General features: G+C 41.0%; 2 protein-coding genes across 4 annotated transcripts; one reads left to right on the top strand and one right to left on the bottom strand.

Annotated features, from left to right (window-relative positions):
* Positions 1 to 79: 79 nt before the first annotated feature.
* MRPS25 (mitochondrial ribosomal protein S25) lies at positions 80 to 5,512 on the top strand. Its single transcript, XM_035106533.2, has 4 exons — positions 80 to 312; positions 1,350 to 1,456; positions 1,650 to 1,737; positions 2,646 to 5,512. Exons 1-4 carry the CDS (start codon positions 179 to 181, stop codon positions 2,836 to 2,838), a joined length of 522 nt encoding a protein of 173 aa, XP_034962424.1. The 5' UTR covers positions 80 to 178; the 3' UTR covers positions 2,839 to 5,512.
* A 578-nt stretch (positions 5,513 to 6,090) lies between these two features.
* RBSN (rabenosyn, RAB effector) lies at positions 6,091 to 20,720 on the bottom strand. 3 transcript variants are annotated; one of them, XM_035106536.2, is made up of 12 exons: positions 20,600 to 20,720; positions 17,283 to 17,585; positions 15,501 to 15,641; positions 14,627 to 14,727; positions 13,965 to 14,010; positions 13,725 to 13,886; positions 13,066 to 13,307; positions 12,190 to 12,260; positions 10,792 to 10,878; positions 10,063 to 10,165; positions 8,473 to 8,577; positions 6,091 to 8,138 (listed from the first exon to the last, which is right to left on the bottom strand). In XM_035106536.2, exons 2-12 carry the CDS (start codon positions 17,443 to 17,445, stop codon positions 6,984 to 6,986), a joined length of 2,376 nt encoding a protein of 791 aa, XP_034962427.1. In that variant the 5' UTR covers positions 17,446 to 17,585; positions 20,600 to 20,720; the 3' UTR covers positions 6,091 to 6,983. The 3 variants fall into 3 exon arrangements, with proteins under 3 accessions (XP_034962427.1, XP_060127367.1, XP_060127368.1); XM_060271384.1 differs by having other exon boundaries at positions 20,498 to 20,685; XM_060271385.1 differs by lacking the exon at positions 20,600 to 20,720 and having other exon boundaries at positions 17,283 to 20,035.
* Positions 20,721 to 21,177: the final 457 nt, after the last annotated feature.

The following is a 21,177-nucleotide window of genomic DNA, read 5'->3' as shown; positions in this document are numbered from 1 at the left end:
TACCCTCCGATTCGTCCCGCCTCCTCCTCCGCGCTCCCGGAAACTACAATTCCCGCATCCCCTTGCGATCGGCGCTCCGTTTCCGGCCCGGGTGGGTCGGAGCAAGGAAGTTGCGCCGCCGACTCGTGCCGCCGCTCTTGGCTACGCGGTGCGCGCGGGGCTGCCGGCTGCCGCCGCCATGCCGATGAAGGGCCGGTTCCCGATCCGCAGGACGCTGCAGTACCTGAACCAAGGCGACATCATCTTCAAGGACGCCGTGAAGGTGATGACGGTGAACTACAACACGAGGGGGGCTTTAAGCGAAGGAGCCAGGTGAGCGGGGACCCCTCGAGCAAGGAGCCTCCCTCCGTCCCCCTGTCCCAGGGATTGTTGCGCATCTCTCCGCGCTCGCTGTGCACTTCGTGCAGGGGCTGGGGAAGGAGCCCCAACGCAAGCCGAGCTGTCCCCCTGGCGTAGGGGAACCGATAGATGCGGGATTGGAGTCGGTCCTGCGCAGGCCATCCTCGTCCATTGCCTGCTCCGGTGCAGGATAAATTCGGAACAGGAAGACCTCCAGAGATGTCTACCTAGATAATCAGCTCCATTGCCTAGCAGCTCCTCTTATACCATCAAGTTTCTTCCAGTGGTCAACTGAAATCTGCCTTCCTGTAGTTCAAGCTCATTAGATCTAGTCCTGCTTTCTGGGCAGCTAATGTTCCTCGGCCCGCTTTGAGACAGCACAGTTTCCTCATGCAGTCAGATGAAGCAACAGCTTGCTGTTGTTGTTGTTATTGTTATTCCTTTTTGTGAACCACTTTGAGATTTTTTTTAATAAAAAAACAAGCAAGTGGTATACACATTTTATGAAACGAATAAATAAAATAATGCACAGCCCATCTTTGCAGTTCACCCTTCCATTTTATCTTCACAACAACCCTTTGAAATAACTTGAGCCAGCTACCATCTCGAAAGCCTCAAAAGGGCTGAGCATGGTTTTGAACAGGGGCTGTCATCCTAGCTCACTATAACCACTGCATCATATTGGCTCCCTGTAGCTTTTATTTACACCACAGTAACTTTGTTACTCTTCCTCAGTGTTCATGGACATTTTGGTTTTTCAGCAACTGATTAGCATGCTATTTTGGCATTGCTTATGCAGATATATCTGCTATGAGATATACTGGAGGGTGAGGGAAACCACCTCTGAACTTGGGTTCCTGCCTCCTGAATCTGATGCCTTTTCTGTCCCACACACAGAGCCGCCTTTTTCTCCTTTTCTTTGGCAAGAGTCTTAAGTTTCACTGAATTCATATTCTAAAAGGCTGAGTGCATCCACTCTCTTCCTTACTTTTCTCCTGCTCTTTCCACAGAAAATTTGTGTTTTTCAACATACCTCAGATTCAGTACAAAAACCCTTGGCTTCAGATTGTGATGTTTAAGAACATGACACCATCGCCATTCTTAAAATTCTATTTAGGTAAGTAACATGCATGGTTTTGTTTAGCTTTTGTTGAAGTGCATTGGAATACCCTCTGCTTAGGCACAAACATCATCCCAAGACTGACAGTTGACAGGTGGGTAGGATCACTCTCCAAAGAAGACGGTGTCTTCAGAGCATCCTGGTTGAGGCAGCTGCCTGTAGATACCCTGTCATGCTCTCTCCTCTGCAGATACTGGAGAGCAAGTCCTGGTTGATGTGGAAGAGAAGACTAACAAAGAGATCGCAGAACATGTTAAGAAAGTTCTTGGTAAAAGCGAGTAAGTAAAACACACACACACACACACACACACACACACACATGGCTCTGCTTGTTTTTGGCTGTAGAACCAAACTTTTGAATCTACCCCATTCAATTAGACTGGGATAAGGGCAATGTTTTAAATGCACACAAACATGCTATTAAAACTCCATCCTCCTGCAGGCTTGAGTTCTGGACCCTAAAATAAGCTTTCCGGAATGTAACCCACATATCCTTTGTCATAAATGACCTATTTAGCCATTTGTGGCACCACTTGATGTCTTGAGAAGGCTGGAAAAAAAACACCTTCATTCTTTAAATTTACAAAAGCCTGGTCACCTGGAGGCAATGCTTGCTTGTTCCAGGTGATCTGCGAATTACAAGCTTACACTAAATGCTTATTGTGGATAAAGGTTGTGCAGCACTTCCCAAAATGTTCAAATATCGGGGAGCTTAGAGAATAGTCAAACTTAGCAGCAGTTAATGTTCCTACAGTCCTAGCGTAACACAGCCCTGTGGTGCCAAATGAGTAGCACGGCAGACTTGGAGCAGCTTTAATACTGAGAGAAGCCCTAAGCACTCAAGGGCAGAACTATTATTACAGCAGTCATATGTTCCCAGCAGTTTGACATGAAATGAAGCGAGGCGGCAGCATGTCAAATACCAAACAATCATTTGTGATAGAGGAAGTCATTGTTAACAATTATAATTTGCTATTAAGAGAGGAGAGGACCAGTGGCTTTCCAGGTTTGGGGCCTTCTAACTCCTAATAGCCATAGCCAGTTTGGTCAAGAGTTTCACTCCCAACACCTGGAGGGTCACGGGTGCCTCAACTGTACTTTCAAGAATTATGTGTGAACTAGTTTGCGATGCATTGATTACTGTCTAGCACTTGTCCTTACACCAAATTTCTTTTCTTTTTTGTAGGGAAACACTGCAGGGAGAAGCACAAGAGAAAATGAAGCTACGGCATCCCGCAACGTTTGGCCCCAAAAAGTACCACTTGCGGGAATGTATGTGTGAAATTGAAGGCCAAATTCCCTGCCCTGGTAAAGTGCCATTACCAAAGGAGATGACTGGGAAATATAAAACTGCCATGAAAGAGAGTGCTGCTTCCTAAGCCAACTTTCTACAGCAGGGAGTAAAGCATTTAGACTGACATGCAAGTGGGCATCTTAACACTGATGACAACACATTGGTCTTTTTACAAACCATCATTTAAGTAACAGAAAAATATCTGGACTTACTTAAAACAAGTAAGGATGAATCTTTTAAATAAATTCTGGAATTGTTCTTGTGATGGACTGGATTGTGAATATATATGTTTGCCATTTGTTTTTAAATCAAAGGAGAACACATCTTGGTCGAACCCTGGTTTAATGAATCGTGTGCTTTTTTTGTCTAACATACAACCATCCAAATACAGAATCCTGTCTATATATGTGCCTGGTCTTGGGAGGACAGGCTCCCCCTTCACTCAAATAGCTGCTCTTAGTGGCAAAGGCTCTGGATTTAACAAATCTCTGGATTATGTGCAAGTTTTAGGTATGCCGCAGATCTGTAGGAGCAGTGGAAAAGGGCAGGGTATGGGTTGTATTGGGTGTCAGCTTGACTTCCTAGAGATGGTTATGGTTAAACAGCATGGTTATGGTTATGGTTAAACAGTTTTGGTGTTTATAAAAGCAAATACATCCATGCAAGAGTGAATAATGCCTGCTAAAGTCCCGGCAACAAAGGTAGCTAAAAAGATCTCCAGTGGTTAGATAGGCAAGGAGAAGGACCAGTCCTGAAGTCTGTCTATCCAACTAGCGTGAATGAGGCTGGTTTGCGTAATGTACACGTGGCAGGAATTAAATTACCAGGGCACAGAAATTAAAAGTTTAGAATGAAGTAACAAAACTGAATCAACCCCCAAACTGCTTTTGCTGGTAATAGGTTGAGCTGCCCCATATGAAAAACACAAGAGCTAGTGGGTGGAGGTGGTGTAGTCAAAATATTTTTTTCTATTCAAAACCATAGGGCCTTGAGAAAACTTGGCATTAAAATTTACTGCATTTCTCCCCCAGTTTTGGTTAAGGCTGTTCTTTAAAAAAAGATAAAGGTAAAGGACCCCTAACAGTTAAGTCCAGTCACAGACGCCTCTGGGGTTGTGGCACTCATCTCACTTTACTGGCCGAGGGAGTCGGCGTTGGTCCACAGTTTTTCCGGGTCATGTGGCCAGCATGACTAAGCCGCTTCTGGCGCAACGAAACACCGACACCAGAGCAGCACACGGAAACACATTTTACCTTCCCGCCAGAGTGGTACCTATTTATCTATTTGCACTGGCGTGCTTTTGAACTGCTAGGTTGGCAGGAAAACTCAAAAGGGAAGGGGCTTGTTGAAAGTGCAGCAACTGACTTGGGCCTCTTATTTAACACGAAAATCACACATACAAACCAACATGTTATTTTATTTCTTCGAAGCTTGCCAAATTAAGAGTAGTGCATGCAAGTATATAAACAGATGTCTTTAATGTTAATTCTCACAATGGCATGGTTTTGTTCTGTTTCATAGTGTAAATTCAGTAGTACAAATGGAAGGCTGTCAAAATGTGAGTCTACCACCATCCTATCAAGAAGGCTAGTTACATTTCACACTTACTCGCAGTCAGAGCTACAAACCAACATAGTTACTAGTAAAAATACATCAATACTATGTCTTTAAAGAGTATTAGACCTTGGAGTACCTAAAAACAAGGCAGAATTGATGTAACAAGGAAATATATTTTAAATGTAAAAAAAAGCCACTGAAACGTTCATTTTGGCTGGGATATACAAAGTATGCCAGTTAAGTCTGGTGTCTTGATGCTTAGAATAAAGTATAGATGGTTTTGTTTTAGACAAACCACTGCTCCTTAGCTAGTAGTCACATAAAAGCTGTGGTGCTTGCTTACTTTAGCTATATACATAAATTTATTTATTTACTGCATTTTACTACACATCTCTGGTTACCCAATATTTAGCCTGTCCTGTTAGATTTGTTAGGTGCACCTGTTCCACAAGCCCAATCCCAGTTATTTCCAATTAGGAAAAAGAAAAACACCTTAAATTCTTAGGTCATCTGCCCTTACTACTCTTGCCCCAAGTTCTGTCTTCAGGTCTGTTTCCACAGGATGGCTCAATGCAATTCTGAGTGCTTTTTAAACAATATAGTTTTAGTCAATACTTTGTAAATCAAATTAATTTTGTAGCTGAGCTCATTTTCCTCCTACCCCGCCTCACCAAAGCTACCACTGAAACAGTTTTAGTCAATACTATATGTATATTAAATTAGTTATTTAACTGAGCATATTCCTCCCACCAGACAGAAAAATCGAATGAAAGGGAAACTAGAAGGAATAGGGTTTTTTTCTAAATCGCCTAAAGCCATGCCCCAAATAAAGAAGTTATATAGAATTGATTCTGTAAAGTGCTACTTTTACTCTTGACCATATTAAGCACCTCCCAAGTAACAACACATCTCTGTAAACATTTTTCTGGAATCCCAACAGTTTGAATTACTGTTCAGGTTTAGAAATCCTGAACCAGCTATTAGTGTCTTGCTACTCCTGGATTAATCCCTTGTTTCTGTGTGTAGTATTTAAGCCAACGCTTTTGAATGTGTGAAAATCTACATTTTTTTATACAGCCAAGCTAACTCAGGTCCCAACTAATGGGCCTTTCGCCCACTCATGACTGAAGCAAAATTTGATTTCTAGAAGTCCATAATAATCCTCAGGAGTCAGCCCCCATGTGTAACATTCAAATTGTTCTTCATTCTTAAAAAATAATAATCAAATGTGACCAAATCATGTTCATTCAGCAGAACTGAAACCAGAAATTGTTTTGATATCCCTTCAGTTACATACAATTATTTTTATACTTTCCCCAAAAAATTCAGTTCATATTTTGAACTGGAAATATCCAGTGAGTAAAGAAATATCCAAAGGACATAATTAACCAGTTTTTATATGGAAAAATTAACCACCCAAACCCAAGCTATGCTGCTTCACAGCCTCTAGTTTGACAGGGTGTGGGTTTGCACAGACCCTCCACAACAATAATAGAAACTACACAGCAACAATGGCTGGTAGATTAATCTCCCAAACACCTGAGCTTTGTGCTCTCCTGGAACACACACCATGATAATGTGCCCATTCTGGATTTATAAAGGGAACAGTATATTTTATATTCAAAACAGGTGTCAAACCTTGATAGAGGTAGCTAAGTGTTGTTTAAAAACTGAGGGAAGGCCATCTTCACATGATCAGATCATAGTTAGCTAACAGTTTGCTTTTCCAATGAAATCAGACTTTCTCCCTTATGGTATATAACTGGTGCTCTCCCCACCCCCCCACCCCACTTTGCATGCATATGCTGCAGTTATCGGTTTAACAGTCATAGCATTTCCGCTAGCCAGGGAATTTTGAGAATTGCAACTTCTTAGAGAAAGCAACAAGAAAACTCAGCACCCTCAACAAAAGGTGCTGTTCCCAGGGTTCACTAGAGGAAGCTATTAAAATAAAATAAAAGCCCTGAAAAACAGGTGATGGAGGGAACAGAAATTCATTGGGGTTTACATTTTCTAAAACAGATATTATGTCTATAACATCACATCTACCCAAATCTACTTTAAAATCCCTTTATATTATCTTTTGTATTGCACAGTCAGATCATTGGCCTTGGTACTGTGCAGGTCACTGCATCTCAGCAACCTGCTTTTTAACACTTGCCCTTAGCATATATGGCAGTAACACACATCTGCTAAGGCACCATCTTATTTCATGCTTGACACAGAATTTAGCAGGCAGTCTGGGTCCCTTATTAGTGGAAAAGCCAGCTTAGAAGGCCAGTCTGTAATACTGCAACAACCAAACACAGAGGGAAGGATTGTATTTTCCTGCACCTTAAAGCATCTGTTTCCGTATTAGCCTACAGAGTTCACATCTGAAATAAAAGGAATGCCAAGAAGCATGACCATGTTAAGAGGTTAGGTTGTGATAAAAACTGGTTGTGATACGTTTTAGATTTGTAAATGGTCTGTGACACAGTTTTAGGTTATTACAAAATAATAATAGTGTGGACAGTATTAGCAAAGTCTGAATAATAGTGGAAATACCCACGCCAAAGTGCAGACAATTAGAGTCAATCCCAAAATTCCCTCTCACATTTTAATTCCACCTGCCCACCTTTGCCTCTGGGACAGTCAGAGAATTGTAAAGTTGTATGTGCACGGAAACAGCAACTAGCTGGATTTCTCCTTCTGTTTCGCTAGTGTGCGTTTCAGTTCTTTCAAATTCTCCGTTAGCACCTCAACCTCATCCATCCGCCCGCTATGTTTGGCATCAAAAATATAAGCTTTTATATTATCTATCTGTTGGAGCAGTAGCTCCTCTTCTATGATGTCTTCCCTTGACACTTCATTATCATCATCCTCTTCAAAAGGATTCGTGGAGGAAGACATTTCCTCAAATGGATTTCCAGATTCCTGACGACCTGCGAGCACACAAAATGGATTTCCAACAGCATCTTTAAAGGGATTCGGAGCACTGACAGCTACTCCATTTGCTTGATGACAATCCTCCTCGTCTTCAAATGGGTTATATTCTTTTTTATCACTGTGCAAGGTTTGGGTGGGCAAGGAAGCCACTGCGGAGGAATCTTCAGCAAATGGATTATCGTGTTCCCTCTTTAGAGTGCTAATTACTGGCTCATCTTCAAAAGGGTTTATGGGAACATTTCTATTTTGCTCTATTACGCTGTCATGCTCTTGGATCTCTAGAAATTGCCCAGGAAAGACTGGGCTCTCTTGCGCTTGGAGCTTGTCACCACCACATGGTGAAGATGCTTTAGAGGCTGGGTTACTTGTATTCTGAGGAGTATCAAGGTCCAAAGCCTGTGCTATTTGGTTTATGCTCTCCTTCCCAATCTCTAACTTACTGTGCTTCACTTCTCTGAAATCCAGGGAACGTGTCCGTGAGTGCTGAGACATTCGTTTTTTATGTTCCCTCTCCCATTCCTTTTCACAAAGGATCTGCAATTGTTCTCTCTCCATCTCCTCCATCTCGGCTTGCCTTCTAGAAAGCTCAATGGCTCTGTCAGTTTGCTGTTGATCATATTCATCCTGAAGTTGTCGCAGGTTTTCCTGCAACATCTGGACCTCATCGAGACGATTTGCTTCTTTGGCTTGTTTAATAAAGGATGTTATATTGTCAATTTGCTGCAGAAGTGGATCTGTGAGTTCCTGCTGGCGAGATAAGTTCGCAGTGGGCAGCCAACCTTCAGCTTTCTTTACTGCAACCCGTTTTGGCCGGGACACCTCACCATTAAATGCTACCAAAGATCTGGAAGCATAGTCCATGTGCTTCTCCTCCAATCGTCTCTGCGTTTCAAGTGTTGCCTAGTTACAAGTAAACAAGCAAACCAATAAATAAAGCAGGTGTGGAAATAACATCTGAAGTTGCAAAGGATTAGTTGTTTTCATTTGCTCCTATTTGCATTATATGGAAGTATGCCCCACTAACTTCATTGAACATGGCATACAAGACTTTCAACAGTTCTAGTTACAGGTAGGTAGCCATGTTGGTCTAAGTCGAAACAAAATAAAAAAATTCCTTCAGTAGCACCTTAAAGACCAACTAAGTTAAAACTTAGTTTTAACTTAGGAAGGAAGACTTTCAACATGATATTAAAGAGCCACTAGTTTTAATCGACATACTGACTGAAATATTCACCTGTCTCTCCATCTGCAGTTTTCTGTCCAGTTCTTGTTTCCTTTTCTCTTTCAATTCTTCATATTGCTCCTGGGTTGGTAACGACATCAGACCAAGCAATTTTTCCTGAGGAAATGTTTTCAAAATATTGTTTTTTAAAAAGGGATGGGCTATCAAGCTCTCAAGTTTATTCAGAAACAGGAAACTGCACAGAATACATAATATATCATAGTTACACTTACATTTGGGGTTTTTTTGGGGGGGGGGGAATTAAACACTTCTCCATCAAATATGGTCAAGGCAGCTTACAGTACAAGAAGTTGGATCAAAAACAGGTCAAGTGGAATTCTTTTCAGGAAACACGGCATACCTGGCTCCCCTATGCACTAGTTCCCTGTGCTCCCCCCCCCCCAAAAAAAACCCAAATGTAAGTATAACTATGATATATTATGTATTCTGTGCAGTTTCCTGCACAGACATCTGACACCTAAAAGACAAAGGCTTAAGTGCCAGAAAAAAGGTATCTGGGGAGGATATTGTAAAGGAGCTCTGGCTCTTACACCCACCAAATCTCTTAGGGTAGAGGTACCTGGAGTGAAGCTCCTAATTATCTTAGCTTGCTTTTGTAAAAAACAAAAACCTTTCGACCTAAAAAATCCCCAATGTGACTTACAAGTCAGTATTAAAACAGTGGTGTGAGAGACAAGAGGAAAAGAATTACATATTACACCTCTGGTTAGTTCTGCGGTTCCTGCTACCACTGTCCTTACCACTGAGCCCAGGCAGGGGTGGGGGGACAGCCCCTTCCCAGTAAATGTGCTCTCAGGCAGCACGAAAAGCAACTTTTCACTAGGGAAATAAGAAAATTCCTTAGTAGCACCTTAAAGACCAACTAAGTTTATATTTTGGTATGAGCTTTCGTGTGCATGCACACTTCTTCAGATACATCACTAGGGAGTGTGGCTTCTCCTTTGCACATGCGAGATGGAATGTGGATCCTGGCTCATCTATTAAAAATTGGAGCAGTCAAAGAAGATGTTAAAGACTCTCCAACTCTTATGTTCCTACTATCCCTGATCTGGGTCACTGAGCTGTGAGGCTTACAGTGCAACCCTATGCACGTCTACTCAGAAGTAAGCCTCAGAGCAAAATCTGCTTTACTCCCAGGTAAAAGTGTGTAAGATTGCAGCCTTAATTATGCATTGGGTTAAGTCACGGGTTTGTTTGTGTCTGTAAAGCCCAAATGCAACATGGGTTCAAACTTCAAACTTACATACAGTACCAGTGTTTCAATCACTGTGACTCAAGTAACTTTCAAATACTTTTAGTCAGCTAAAAGTAAAGCTAGCTGCCTGGCAAGCAAGCAAGATTATCTCTATTCTAGTAAGCAAAAGGAATTATCAGAGTTAAAGAATACATTCCAGAAGAGCAACAGAACTTGAGAATGTGGAACAAGGCTGGTAAAGAGTGCAGCCTGGTGCACTCAAGGCCACAGAGAGAGGCATTTGGCCTCCAGGCCTTCTTACATTTGTATGTCATATTGTATCCTGTTTCTGAAGACAATCCCCCCCCCAATACCTAAGAGCAACTCCTCCCTCCTAGATGACCTACCTGAACAAAAAGTGTGGCTGAATATCTGATCATTCTCTGAAGCTGCAATGTTCGGGGATGAGGTTGTGGCTCTTCATTCAGTCCCAGAGTCAGAATCTTCTTGCTGAACACAAAAACCACAAGTGTATCAGCAATACGAACTTAACAGTCAACTATGAGCAATATGTAAGCATATGAAATAATCTTCCCGATTATGTTGTCCCAGTTACATAATGTAAATTGTTGGTAACTTTTTTTAAACGGATAGATTAGCACTGCTTCCAGTACACACTTCATCACAGTATTTTGTCATTGACATTCATGAACTCTCCAACAACAGGACTGTATTGTCATGCGTGCACATAGAGGAAAATGCACATTGAAGAGTTTTCCAAATTAGCCCAATCAAATCAGTTTTACTTCTTTTGGGCACTGATTAAAACATACTGAGTCTGAGCCAAATATTTCCCAACTAAGATCACAACACAATACAAACTACAATCAACATTTACTGACTGAAATTTATTGTCTTAAGTATGCTTATTTTTTAAGTATTTTAAGTATTATTATTTTTTAAAAAAGCTTTCTTTATTTCTTTAAAAACATTACAGAAAAAAACATAACTCCAACAAATATAAAAAGATAAACAATAACAATATAAAACAATATAACAATATCATAATATAAAAATATTAAGCACAAAAAACAAAATACAAATACAGAAATCTCCTCTTGAGTTCTGTCACTTACCTTAGAGCATCTATTAACTCATACATTTTTTGCACCTCCATCCTAAGACTGTAAGCATGTTCCAGACTGTAAGTTGTCTCCCCAACACTGGAAGAAAACATGCATTGTTACCACAATTACCCTGGCAAGTGGTTTTGTTGAAGCCTACACCAATGCACCCGTTTCAGCAAACGTGTTTAGAAACGAGGCAGAGTTCCATTATCAAAACTGAGCCAAGGCCCTACGTTAAAAGCTTGCCAAGGTGGCACTTTCTAGGTATGACACTTTAAGCACAAGAAGTTGAAAATGTGTTGTTCATAGTTAACAAGAAGATGAAATCTCAGGAGCTTGGGACAGATTTATTTCAAAGGCTCTTCTTTGGGGATAACAAAGGCAATGTTGCATGTGCAGACCCTTAACTGATAGCAAGCAAAATTGCCTCATGTTCATCAGGCCTGCCAACACCATTGAGTTTCACAACATCCAATATCCAACACACACAAACACACCTTACAAAAACAACGAAGTTAAAGCACAGAGAGGAAAAACCCTATGTAGCATCTTTACTCAGAAATGTGGAAATATTCCTCTGACAGTGCTAACACAGGAAGCATTAATACTCTTTTACATTTATTATCTGAAGGACGATTCACACTTTTGGATAATGTAAAAATTGATTGCATAACAACAATTTTACATATCAGTTTTGTGTGATGAATAACTTGCAAGTGAACAAGTTCTCATGTTAAAAGACCTGTTACTGGTCCCATCTCAGATCAAACTATTGAGCATTGGACTTTGCACTGAGTTTTATTTTATTTATTAAATTTCTATCCGTCATCCAAGGATCACAGGGCGGTTTCCAATATAAATTGTAAAACAAAAAAGTCAGTTTAGCACAGAAAAAAAGTAGGAGCACAGGATAAGGGCAAATTCAGACAATACATTTGTGTATGCATCACACAAAGCTGGTGAGGTTAAAAATAAGCTCAGAAGGACTTCACAGAATCTGGAAGTGACATCTGTATTGGGTCATAGTTTGTTAATATAACAAAAATTCTAGGTAGCCAATCTGATCCAATAGTAGGGTAATTACTTTATCAAGACCTACTGAGATGTCAAAGTAGCAAGCTAGTTTTCAAGTTCAGCAGAATTCTTCAGAATGCATCTTGAGCATAATGTGGAGGGGAATAAAATAATATTGATTTTTCTAATCTGCTGACTGGAGCTTATGCATCATGCCCACAAGCATCCTCCCACCCCTCACAATTTCCTTTTTCTTTATATCCAGCCATTAATATGAAACTACAACCAGGCTTTAATGGTGTGTGTGTTGTGTGTAGACAACACAAGCTTCTTTCTTCTTGAACATTAAATATTAAAGACATATTCATTAAAAATGTAACTGAATAGGCTTACTTTAATGATTCCGCCATCTTTATGTATTCTGGGGCCTTCTGGTCAACCTTTTCCATGCAAAGTCGGAGTTTCTTTTTTAATCAGTAAAATTAATAGATTAAAATAAAGTTATTTATAGCAACAAATCAGATACACAATTGCTTCACATGCCTTCAATTTTTCCTGTCCTCTGTGTGTAACAACTTAATATTTGGTAGTAGTTGCTATCCAGAGAATCAAGATCTATTCTTTCGGGAGACCAGGTCTCAGATTTTAAATGTGGAACTCCAGATTTTAAAACCATTTCTAATTAAGATCGCCATGGCTGCAATTTTAGCCCACTTACATGGAAGTAAGATCCACTGAATTCAGTAGGACTTACTTACAAGTAAACATGGTTCAGATTGCACATCTGTTAAGGTAACATTGTCAATAACTGATCTCTCTTACAAAAGTTACAAAACCAGTTTACTCTGAGGCTATAAGGCAACTGGAATGTTTTAATCAATTTATTAGCATGCTTAGATGAGTAAGTCGTATCTGTTAATAGCCAGGGCCACAACTAGATCTGGGCTGTATCAGAGTAAACAGTTTCAGTTATAATTTTTTAATACATCTTTTCTCAGCCAACCAAACTTTAAAAGAAACCCACTTAAAAATACCAGGTTAAAACTTTCTTTAAAACTATAAAGTTAAACTTACTTCCTCTTTACTAATCCTTAGAAGTATTTAGCTGGAAGTTACATGTCATTGGAACAGGCCTATCTTGTTTTTAAGGTGAACAGCACCTAGTATATTGTACAATAAGAATAATAGTAATAATAATACTGCTTAAGTTATTGATAACTGGAAAATCCCACTTCACTTCCAGTTCCTGTTTATTTAGTGTCATTTTACCTCATAAAGTTTCACGATATCTGGTGTGTACTCTTTCTCATCAATCTGTTGCTCTCTTTTAAGCAGAGTGTCTTTACAATGTCTACAACAGCGGATGCGATCGTCATCTTTTTCATCCAAGACAGAGCTCACACTGCTCACACTACTGATGCTGCCACGGCGAGAGCCTTGAATGCTGTTGGGTGAGCAGTTTGGGCTAGTATGAGAGGCCAAGGCTTCCTTGCTAGCAGTGGTGAGTTTGCCTGGAATGATACAAGCAGAAGATATAAGGGTCACAAGCCACAAAACGCTGGTCTTGAATATGGTTTCAAAAATTCAGTTCAGCTCAACTCCAGTAACTCATCATAAAAAGGAAATATCAAGTGCCAATTTTATAGCACAATTGCTAGAAAGAACTAAATCAGGACCCCCCCACATCACCATCTTTAGCCTTTAGAGCCCTTAAGTGAGGTTTATGCCCTAGATAGCCATTTATAAGAAAAACTGTAAATCCAGGGTTTCCAGAAAAACCCCTACCACCATTCCTACCCGCCTGAAGCTGGTGCTGAGTGGGCCTTGCCCCTCATGCTTCTTGGTTCCACAGACCCCCAACCTGAGAAAGTTAGTTCTAGCATCAGAGACATGGGTTCAAGACATCTATACCAAATCACTGTACTCACTTGCAAATGGGAGGCTGACCAGTTCCATGCATTTCTTGCACATGATAGACCCACAAAGGCGGCAGTGGTGACGTCTGTTCCTTATGCTGAACTTGTTACCACAGTCTGGACAAAATGGCACATCCTGATCATTAACCCAAGGCACAACAGACTTCTCTATTGCTGGAATAGAATGAGAAAATCTATCGAACATCAATAATGAAATCCAAATTAGCAAAGGTCGAACATGCTTGCACCTACCTCTTATCTTTGCAGAATCTGTATTGGTTCGGTCAAAGGATGTAAGCTGTAAAAATATTTAAAAACCAGAGGTCTTAATACAATTTTTCTACTCTTTACAACAGTTCAGCACAGGACTCAAAAATATTACAGGATCTACTAAACATCTGCTTTCCTAAGTTTATTTGGCTAAAATCAGGTATCGTCCCCTGAGCATTCCTTTACGTCACTTATCTTGGTACTGTATTGGGCAGATTTTATTGTCCTTCTAATAGAGAAGGAAAAAATAAAAAGAAGCCTCAAAAGTCGGAGCTGAATGCCTATAATACAGTGTCCCTAACCCCACACCTTCCACAACTTCAAAAGGATACTGTGGTCAACAATATCAAAAGTTGCAAAGAGACCAAGGCAAACAAACAGGGGTCACTCCTCAGCCATCTCTCTCCCCAAAATGTCTTCTATCAGAGCGGCCAAGGCAGTTTCAAGGCAAGCAATAATTTGAAGACCAAGCAATATTTGAAGACATGTGGAATCCAAAGGATAATTATGTTCTAATCCACCTGTTAGTCAGTTCACTTGAGATTGTGAACCAAACAAAACTATTATCCACACATCAGAAGCAATACTGTAGTAGGATATAGTTTAAAATGAAAATGTGAAAAATGCAAGAGTAACCCATTTACCTTTTCTAACCTGATTATTAATTTATTGACTTCCACAACATAGTGATCAATTCTGGCTGCTCTGTGTCTCTTAAAATCAGAAAGATGGCTCTTCGTAGCACCTGGTAAGAAACACTGTTAGAAAACTTGCCAAAGTCATTCAACTCTATATTCTTAGTTAAGAGGCAGTTTAATATGTTGTTATTCCTCTCTCACTCTTATATGCAGCTCAGGCTGAAATTCAATGTCAAAAAATGAAATATGTTTCATAGTGTTCTGTGTACATGTGTAACTACATTCTGTTGTGATCTTTATTGATGAAATACTGCTCTTTATTTCTGCCTATATGATTTCAGAAGACAACAGCAACAACATTCCCTGGCTACTACAAGCTATGTATGGGAGTACAATACCATACATATTTAGTTAGAAGCAAGTCCTACTGAGTTCAATCAAGCTTACTCCAAGGTAAGTGAGTACAGGATTACAGTCTTGATCTCTCAATTACTGGTCAAGCCCAACTTACTAAAAATATATTTTTTCACATACTGGCATGCCACAAGTTCTTGCAGTCATGGTGGAGTTTCTTACATTAAACCAATGGCACAACACTATTACATATTTTCTATTTGCACTGCAATGTAATCCTAGGTCTCAATCAAATACAAAACTAAGCAAGAATGTTTAAGAACAAAGCAAACAATTAAGCAATAGAAAATAAGTGTGTGTGTATAGTTTTGCACTAGATTGTGACCCTAGTGTTTCAGAAATATCTTCTGTTTAAAAGGTCTATTAATTCCTGACAACTTTGCATCATTATACATAGATTCCAGTGGAGATCAGGGGGTTTCCCAGTGAAAGTTGTGCATTATCTCCATCATTCTTGACTGTTTACCTAATTCTTGGGGCTCCCACATATATGGATCCACTCCACCATAGCTGTAAGACTCATATCGTTCCTGAGGCCCTCCATCAGTTCGGTCATCTTCTCGTTTCAACAATTTATTCTTTGCTTTTTTAGCTTTTTGGACCAGATCTGAAAGAAGATCAAATGCTACATATTACACACACAAACACTTATTTAAGCATCCTTATAAGAGTTACCCATCTTCTTCCAAACTTCCTTGAGATATTTGCCTCTAAGACTTTGAGCAATATAACTGACCATTCTGCCTCCCACCTCCTGCATCTGTTGACCACCAGAATCATGTTTTACCTTCTCAGAGGAATGCAATTAGAAGTTTGGGGGGGGGAGTCCTGAACGTGAGAAGACCTGTGTAAATGCTTCACATAAGAATACAATCCAAATAAAATACTTCTACCTGGCCCAACCTGACAAGAATACAAATGTGCTAGTTAATCAGTCAGTCCAATTATTGGCACCTCAAAGGAATGTTCTGTATCTGGAGACAGCCTTAATTTGGAAAGCAATTTGTGAAACAGAACACCGGACAAAGTAAAATACAAGAGCACTTTATAAAGGCAGAACAATGACGCATTTAATAACCCTTCAAAGAACTGGGAAACAACTTGTAACAAGTGAAGAAAATTAGCACTTCAATACAACTGCTTGCTTTTTGCAATTCACTCTGAACTGACTACAGAGTTCTTGGCTATTTAAACAGGAAAAAGTACCCCATAATTAGTGATTGAACACATTACATTTCTTTTGTATTTTTATAGCTTAAGCTATTTTTCAGCTCTTGCTAGTAATTTGTATATTCAATGGCTGAAATGGTACAATTACTAAGCTCTAGTTCTCATGCCATGTTTTATTCCATGAGACTATTCCCAAAAGACACTCTCAATGTTTGAAAGCATCATTGAGCAAAGGTGAGTATGTCAAAATCACTATGACAATCAGGAGCACTCCTGAACTAAAAGCAATGTGGCTGTGTATATGTCCTTAAGGGCAGAAATACAGTATGTGCAAACCCTTACGGTGCAGCTTTTTTTTCTAAGTAAGTGTAACAGCTGCTATCATCAGCAAGACCATAATAACATTGTTCTGTAAAGCCTTCCACAAGGAATTGTACACTGAAATCAAATCCAAATTATGACATCAAGATGTATTTAATCCTTAGTAAATGCTAATTAAATTCTTTTAATGAAGGAAAAGTTCTCCAAAGTTTTGAATAGCTGAAACATTTCAAGATTTTGTAACCCTCTGTCAGGGTTTCATGGACTAAAGACAGTTGTGCTATCAGAAATGAATGAAAATTCTGCATTTGTAACCAACTTTCTACTTTGTAGAACTGAACATTATTTGCATTTCTATTCTTCCTAATGAATTTTTGTGTAACTCAGACACATATTACATATACACAAATATACACATGTATACACATATACACATATACCGTGTTTCTCATATTATAAGACACGTCTTATATTTATTTTTTCCTCAAAAAAAACCACTATGGCTTATTTTCAAGGGATGTCTTAATTTTTCCTCCTCTTGCCGCGGACGGCATTGCTGCTGCGCCTATCACTATGTCTTATTTTCGGGGTATGGCTTATATTCCTTGAATGCTTAAAAATCCTGCTATGGCTTATTTTATGGGTATATCTTAAAATATGAGAAACAGGGTATTACAAATTATGCAAGTCAACAAATGATAAATATGGTGGAGTTATATTTTACACCGTAACAGTCAGCAGCTACTGCCTTCCTTACTTTTGAGTTGTCCTTTAACATCTTTATCTTCACTTGAATGTTCTTCTTCATAATGAGACTGAAGCTGATAAAATGATTGCAGATCCTTCAGACAAAGGGGGCATAGAAAACCCTCTCTCACCTCCCCGGGGTCATCAAATGGAGGTGTGTAGCTCGTTGCCATAGTGGTCCAAGGACTCTAAAGATACTGACACACTCCAGGTCTCAGCAGCAGTGGAACAATGGCATGCCATTCATCACTAGAGAAGTAGGCTAATAGCAAGAAAGTAGCTTTTGCTCCTGTTGCTTGTGCAAAACATTGCCCTGAAAGAGATCCAGGAACAGTTTTAAATAAGATGACCTTTCAACTCAGTAACTTTCTCTAATCTTTTATTAAATTTAGCATATACACCCAATGGTAAGAAAACATAATTAAAAATCACCACGTATCATATCCATTTCATAAATACGTAAGTCATGTACATTTGATAAGTATGTCAGCTTAAAAAATTAATAAAGACTGGCAGTAATTAGGATGCTCTAGAAATACTGTACCTTATGAAAGTGAAAATTCCATCTAAGTCTATTAAAAAAGCCAAATGTAGAGTATATTGCATTCAAAATGCAAATCTTGTTTCTTTTAAATTATCAACATCCACAATTTTTAAAAAAACTAATCTTCATATAAAACCTATCATAATACATATGAACAAACAGATCTTTTAGTAATCCTTTAACTGTACACTTTTTTCTTTAGTAGACCAAGCAAGCTGCTGCTATGGAACTGAATCCAGCTAAGTCATTGCATGAGCAGAATAACTGCTGCTTGCACAATTATAATTCCTTTCTCTTCCTCCTATGCCCAAATCTGCTCCAGAGAGTTGGGCTAAAACCCTGAGCTGATATGCTCAATGTGGCAGCAGTGGGGGCAGAACAGCAGTATGACTTTGAGACAAGGCTAAACATACAGCCCCACATCCTCTTTCATCATGCTTCCATCTACATGTGTTTAACACACAAAGGTGGTGGTGGAGGAAAAACCAGGGTGGTATAAGGAACATCCAGGTTTGATTAGCTCAAAGTAAAAAAGGTATAATCTGCTACAAGGCGTTTGCTTGGTGAGAAAAGGTTGGCTAAGTGTTAGCTGTGCTATCTGTATGGTTGGTAGGAATGCAGAGAGAGGCTTGCAACATTGGCTCCCAATTCGTTTCCGAGCACAAGTGTTGGTGCTGACTTTTAAAGCCCTAAATGGCCTCGGTCCAGTACACCTGAAGGAGCGTCTCCACCCCCATCGTTCTGCCCGGACACTGAGGTCCAGCACCGAGGGCCTTCTGGCAGTTCCCTCGTTGCGAGAAGCCAAGTTGCAGGGGACTAGGCAGAGGGCCTTCTCGGTAGTGGCGCCCGCCCTGTGGAATGCCCTCAGATGTCAAAGAGAAAAACAACTACCAGACTTTTAGAAGACATCTGAAGGCAGCCCTGTTTAGGGACGCTTTTGTAATGTTTAATAGATTACTGTATTTTATTTTTCTGTTGGAAGCCGCCCAGAGTGGCTGGGGAAACCCAGCCAGATGGGCGGGGTATAAATAATAAATTATTATAATATTATTATTGCAATAGAAAATTGCTATGGATATACTTGCGAGATGTTACTGGGGTAGAGGAAGCACAGGTGCAGATTTCATTTCAATTATTTTGTTTAGTTGCTAATGATGCTGTATATATGAAGTTTTACTGTATTACTGCATTTTTTATTTGGAATGGGTTTTTTAAAATTTAAGGGAAGATTTTTGTTTTCCTGTTAATCATGCTGCTTTAAATGTGTATTCTGCACTTGACTTTAATTTGCAATGTTTTAATTTGAAATGTTCTATTTGATGTTTTAAGGTAAGTTTTACACCACTTTAAGATTGTTTCAAAAAATACATAAAGCAGCATAGAAATGATTTAAATAAAATAATTAAAAATGCACATTGACAAAACTAGATTATTAAGGCAAGATACCAATTCATTGTTTCAAAGGAATCATAGCCTGTAAGACAAGAATGGTTCAACTAAGAGAGATCCATTAATACTTCAGCACACATACACTGACTCCCTCATCACCTTAGCATTCTGTGGAATTGGGTTATCACACAAATCACAGCGCACACTCCATTTTCTTCAGATCATTACTATAATCCAGCCCCTCCTGACATGTTCCTTACAAGCCAATTGGAATCTCCCTATTACTTCCCCCATACAAATCATCAGAACAAAAGAGAAAGGGTTTGGTCTCCACCTGCAGTATAATAGCCTGTACCACTTTGGACTGCAGGCAAACGCTTGGTTTAAAAAGACTCCCTGTAAACAGAAACCTATCACATCAGGGGAAAAGGTTGTAGGACAACCCTCTGCTTGCTAGATTGGTCTTCTATTTGGAAGGGCCTTTTCCCACAGGGGGGGGGGGCTCCAAAAATCCAATCCTTCACCCGCAAACTGAAGTGGTGCATTCCACCTTGGCAAGCCACCACCTCAAACCTGCTCCTTGTAGACGAGGCCTAAGATGCTGTTCCCTCCTGGTCTGGGCATGCGAATCAGGCCACACACCCACACAGCTGGCTCAGGCACCTCTCAAAAACAGCAGGCGGGGAGGCTTCCTTTTGTTCAAGCAGGATTCCTGAACAGGCAACAACAGCTTCCTGACAGGTGATGCATAGAGAGGTTTGGGTGGTTGTTTTTTAATCTCCTTAATCTCTCCGCATCACACAGCTGTGAAAGGCGAACACAACACACATGCCAACCTGTCAGGGAAAGGAGCGGCATCCCTTGGGACCAACCAGCGTCGCTCTTATCTAACCCCAGACGTTTTTTTAAAAAAAAAATGAGTGGAAAGGAGCCAACGCGGGGCAAGAAAGAAGGGCTCGGTGGTTTTGAGAGGGGTTTTTTTTGGGGGGGGGGCGAGACCGAAATCCCTATCGACATCCTGAGGATGAACTCCAGCTGCTACCGTGGCATTGCCGGGGGAGGGCGGCGTCTTCACCCCCAAACAAACACACCCGCCGCTCCCCATGAAGAGGCAACCCCAAGAGTATTGACTGTATGGGAAGGCAGTGCGGGGGGGGGGGCTCAAAGCGACGTCTACACACACACACAACACCCCGACAGCCGCCTCGCCCGACCCACCCCGGCACCGCAAAGAGACCCCGCGACAACCCCCCAAGTGGGACGGAGGAGGCACAAGAGGGTCCCCCTCACACCTGCGCGAGGGGAAGGGGCGGCAGCGGCGGTTTCCCTCCCCGCCCGAGGAGGAGGCGGCATCAGTGACGGCACCTGAAGGGCCGAATCCCGCCCCGACTGACCTGAGGGGAGAGGGGGCCTCCTCCTCGCGCGGGCGGCAGCTGGGCGAGCGCCGAGGCACCGATGGCGCAGGTGGGAGGGGCGGCTCTCCGCCGAGGCGGTGGCCGTGCGGCAGGGAGAGGGCTGGGGGTGCCGAGCGCCGAGCAATGGATGGGATGGGGAAAGGGAGGGGCCCCGGATCGCTCCGCGGCTGGAGAGAGAGAGGGAGGGAGGGAGGAGCTACGCGGTGCGAGTAGAATGTTGCGCCATCTCCTTCCGAGCTGATGATGGGCATTCTGCAGGCTCCTCCCCGCTTTCAGGATAGCGAAATTGTAGAGCTAGGAAAAGGCAGCGGGGAGGGGCCGTGGCGCTGGAACAGCTGTTCTGTAGGAGGAAACGGGGTGCAGCGGGTTTGCAGCTTCTTAGTTGATTGGGCTGGGCGGGCAGGTGCTCCCCTGGACAGGGCTGTATTTAGGTTTGATGAGGCCCTAAGCTACTGAAGGTAATAGGGACTTTTATATGTCCAGCTGTCCTTTGTCAACAACAAATCGTCGCTGTTTTTTGTGTTGAATATATGCTATATGGTAATTTATGGACCTAA

Source organism: Zootoca vivipara, chromosome 2 (genome assembly GCF_963506605.1).
Source record: "Zootoca vivipara chromosome 2, rZooViv1.1, whole genome shotgun sequence".
NCBI lineage: Eukaryota > Metazoa > Chordata > Lepidosauria > Squamata > Lacertidae > Zootoca > Zootoca vivipara.
The sequence above is the reverse complement of the archived record's forward strand: the minus strand, read 5'-3'. Positions and strand labels throughout refer to the sequence as shown.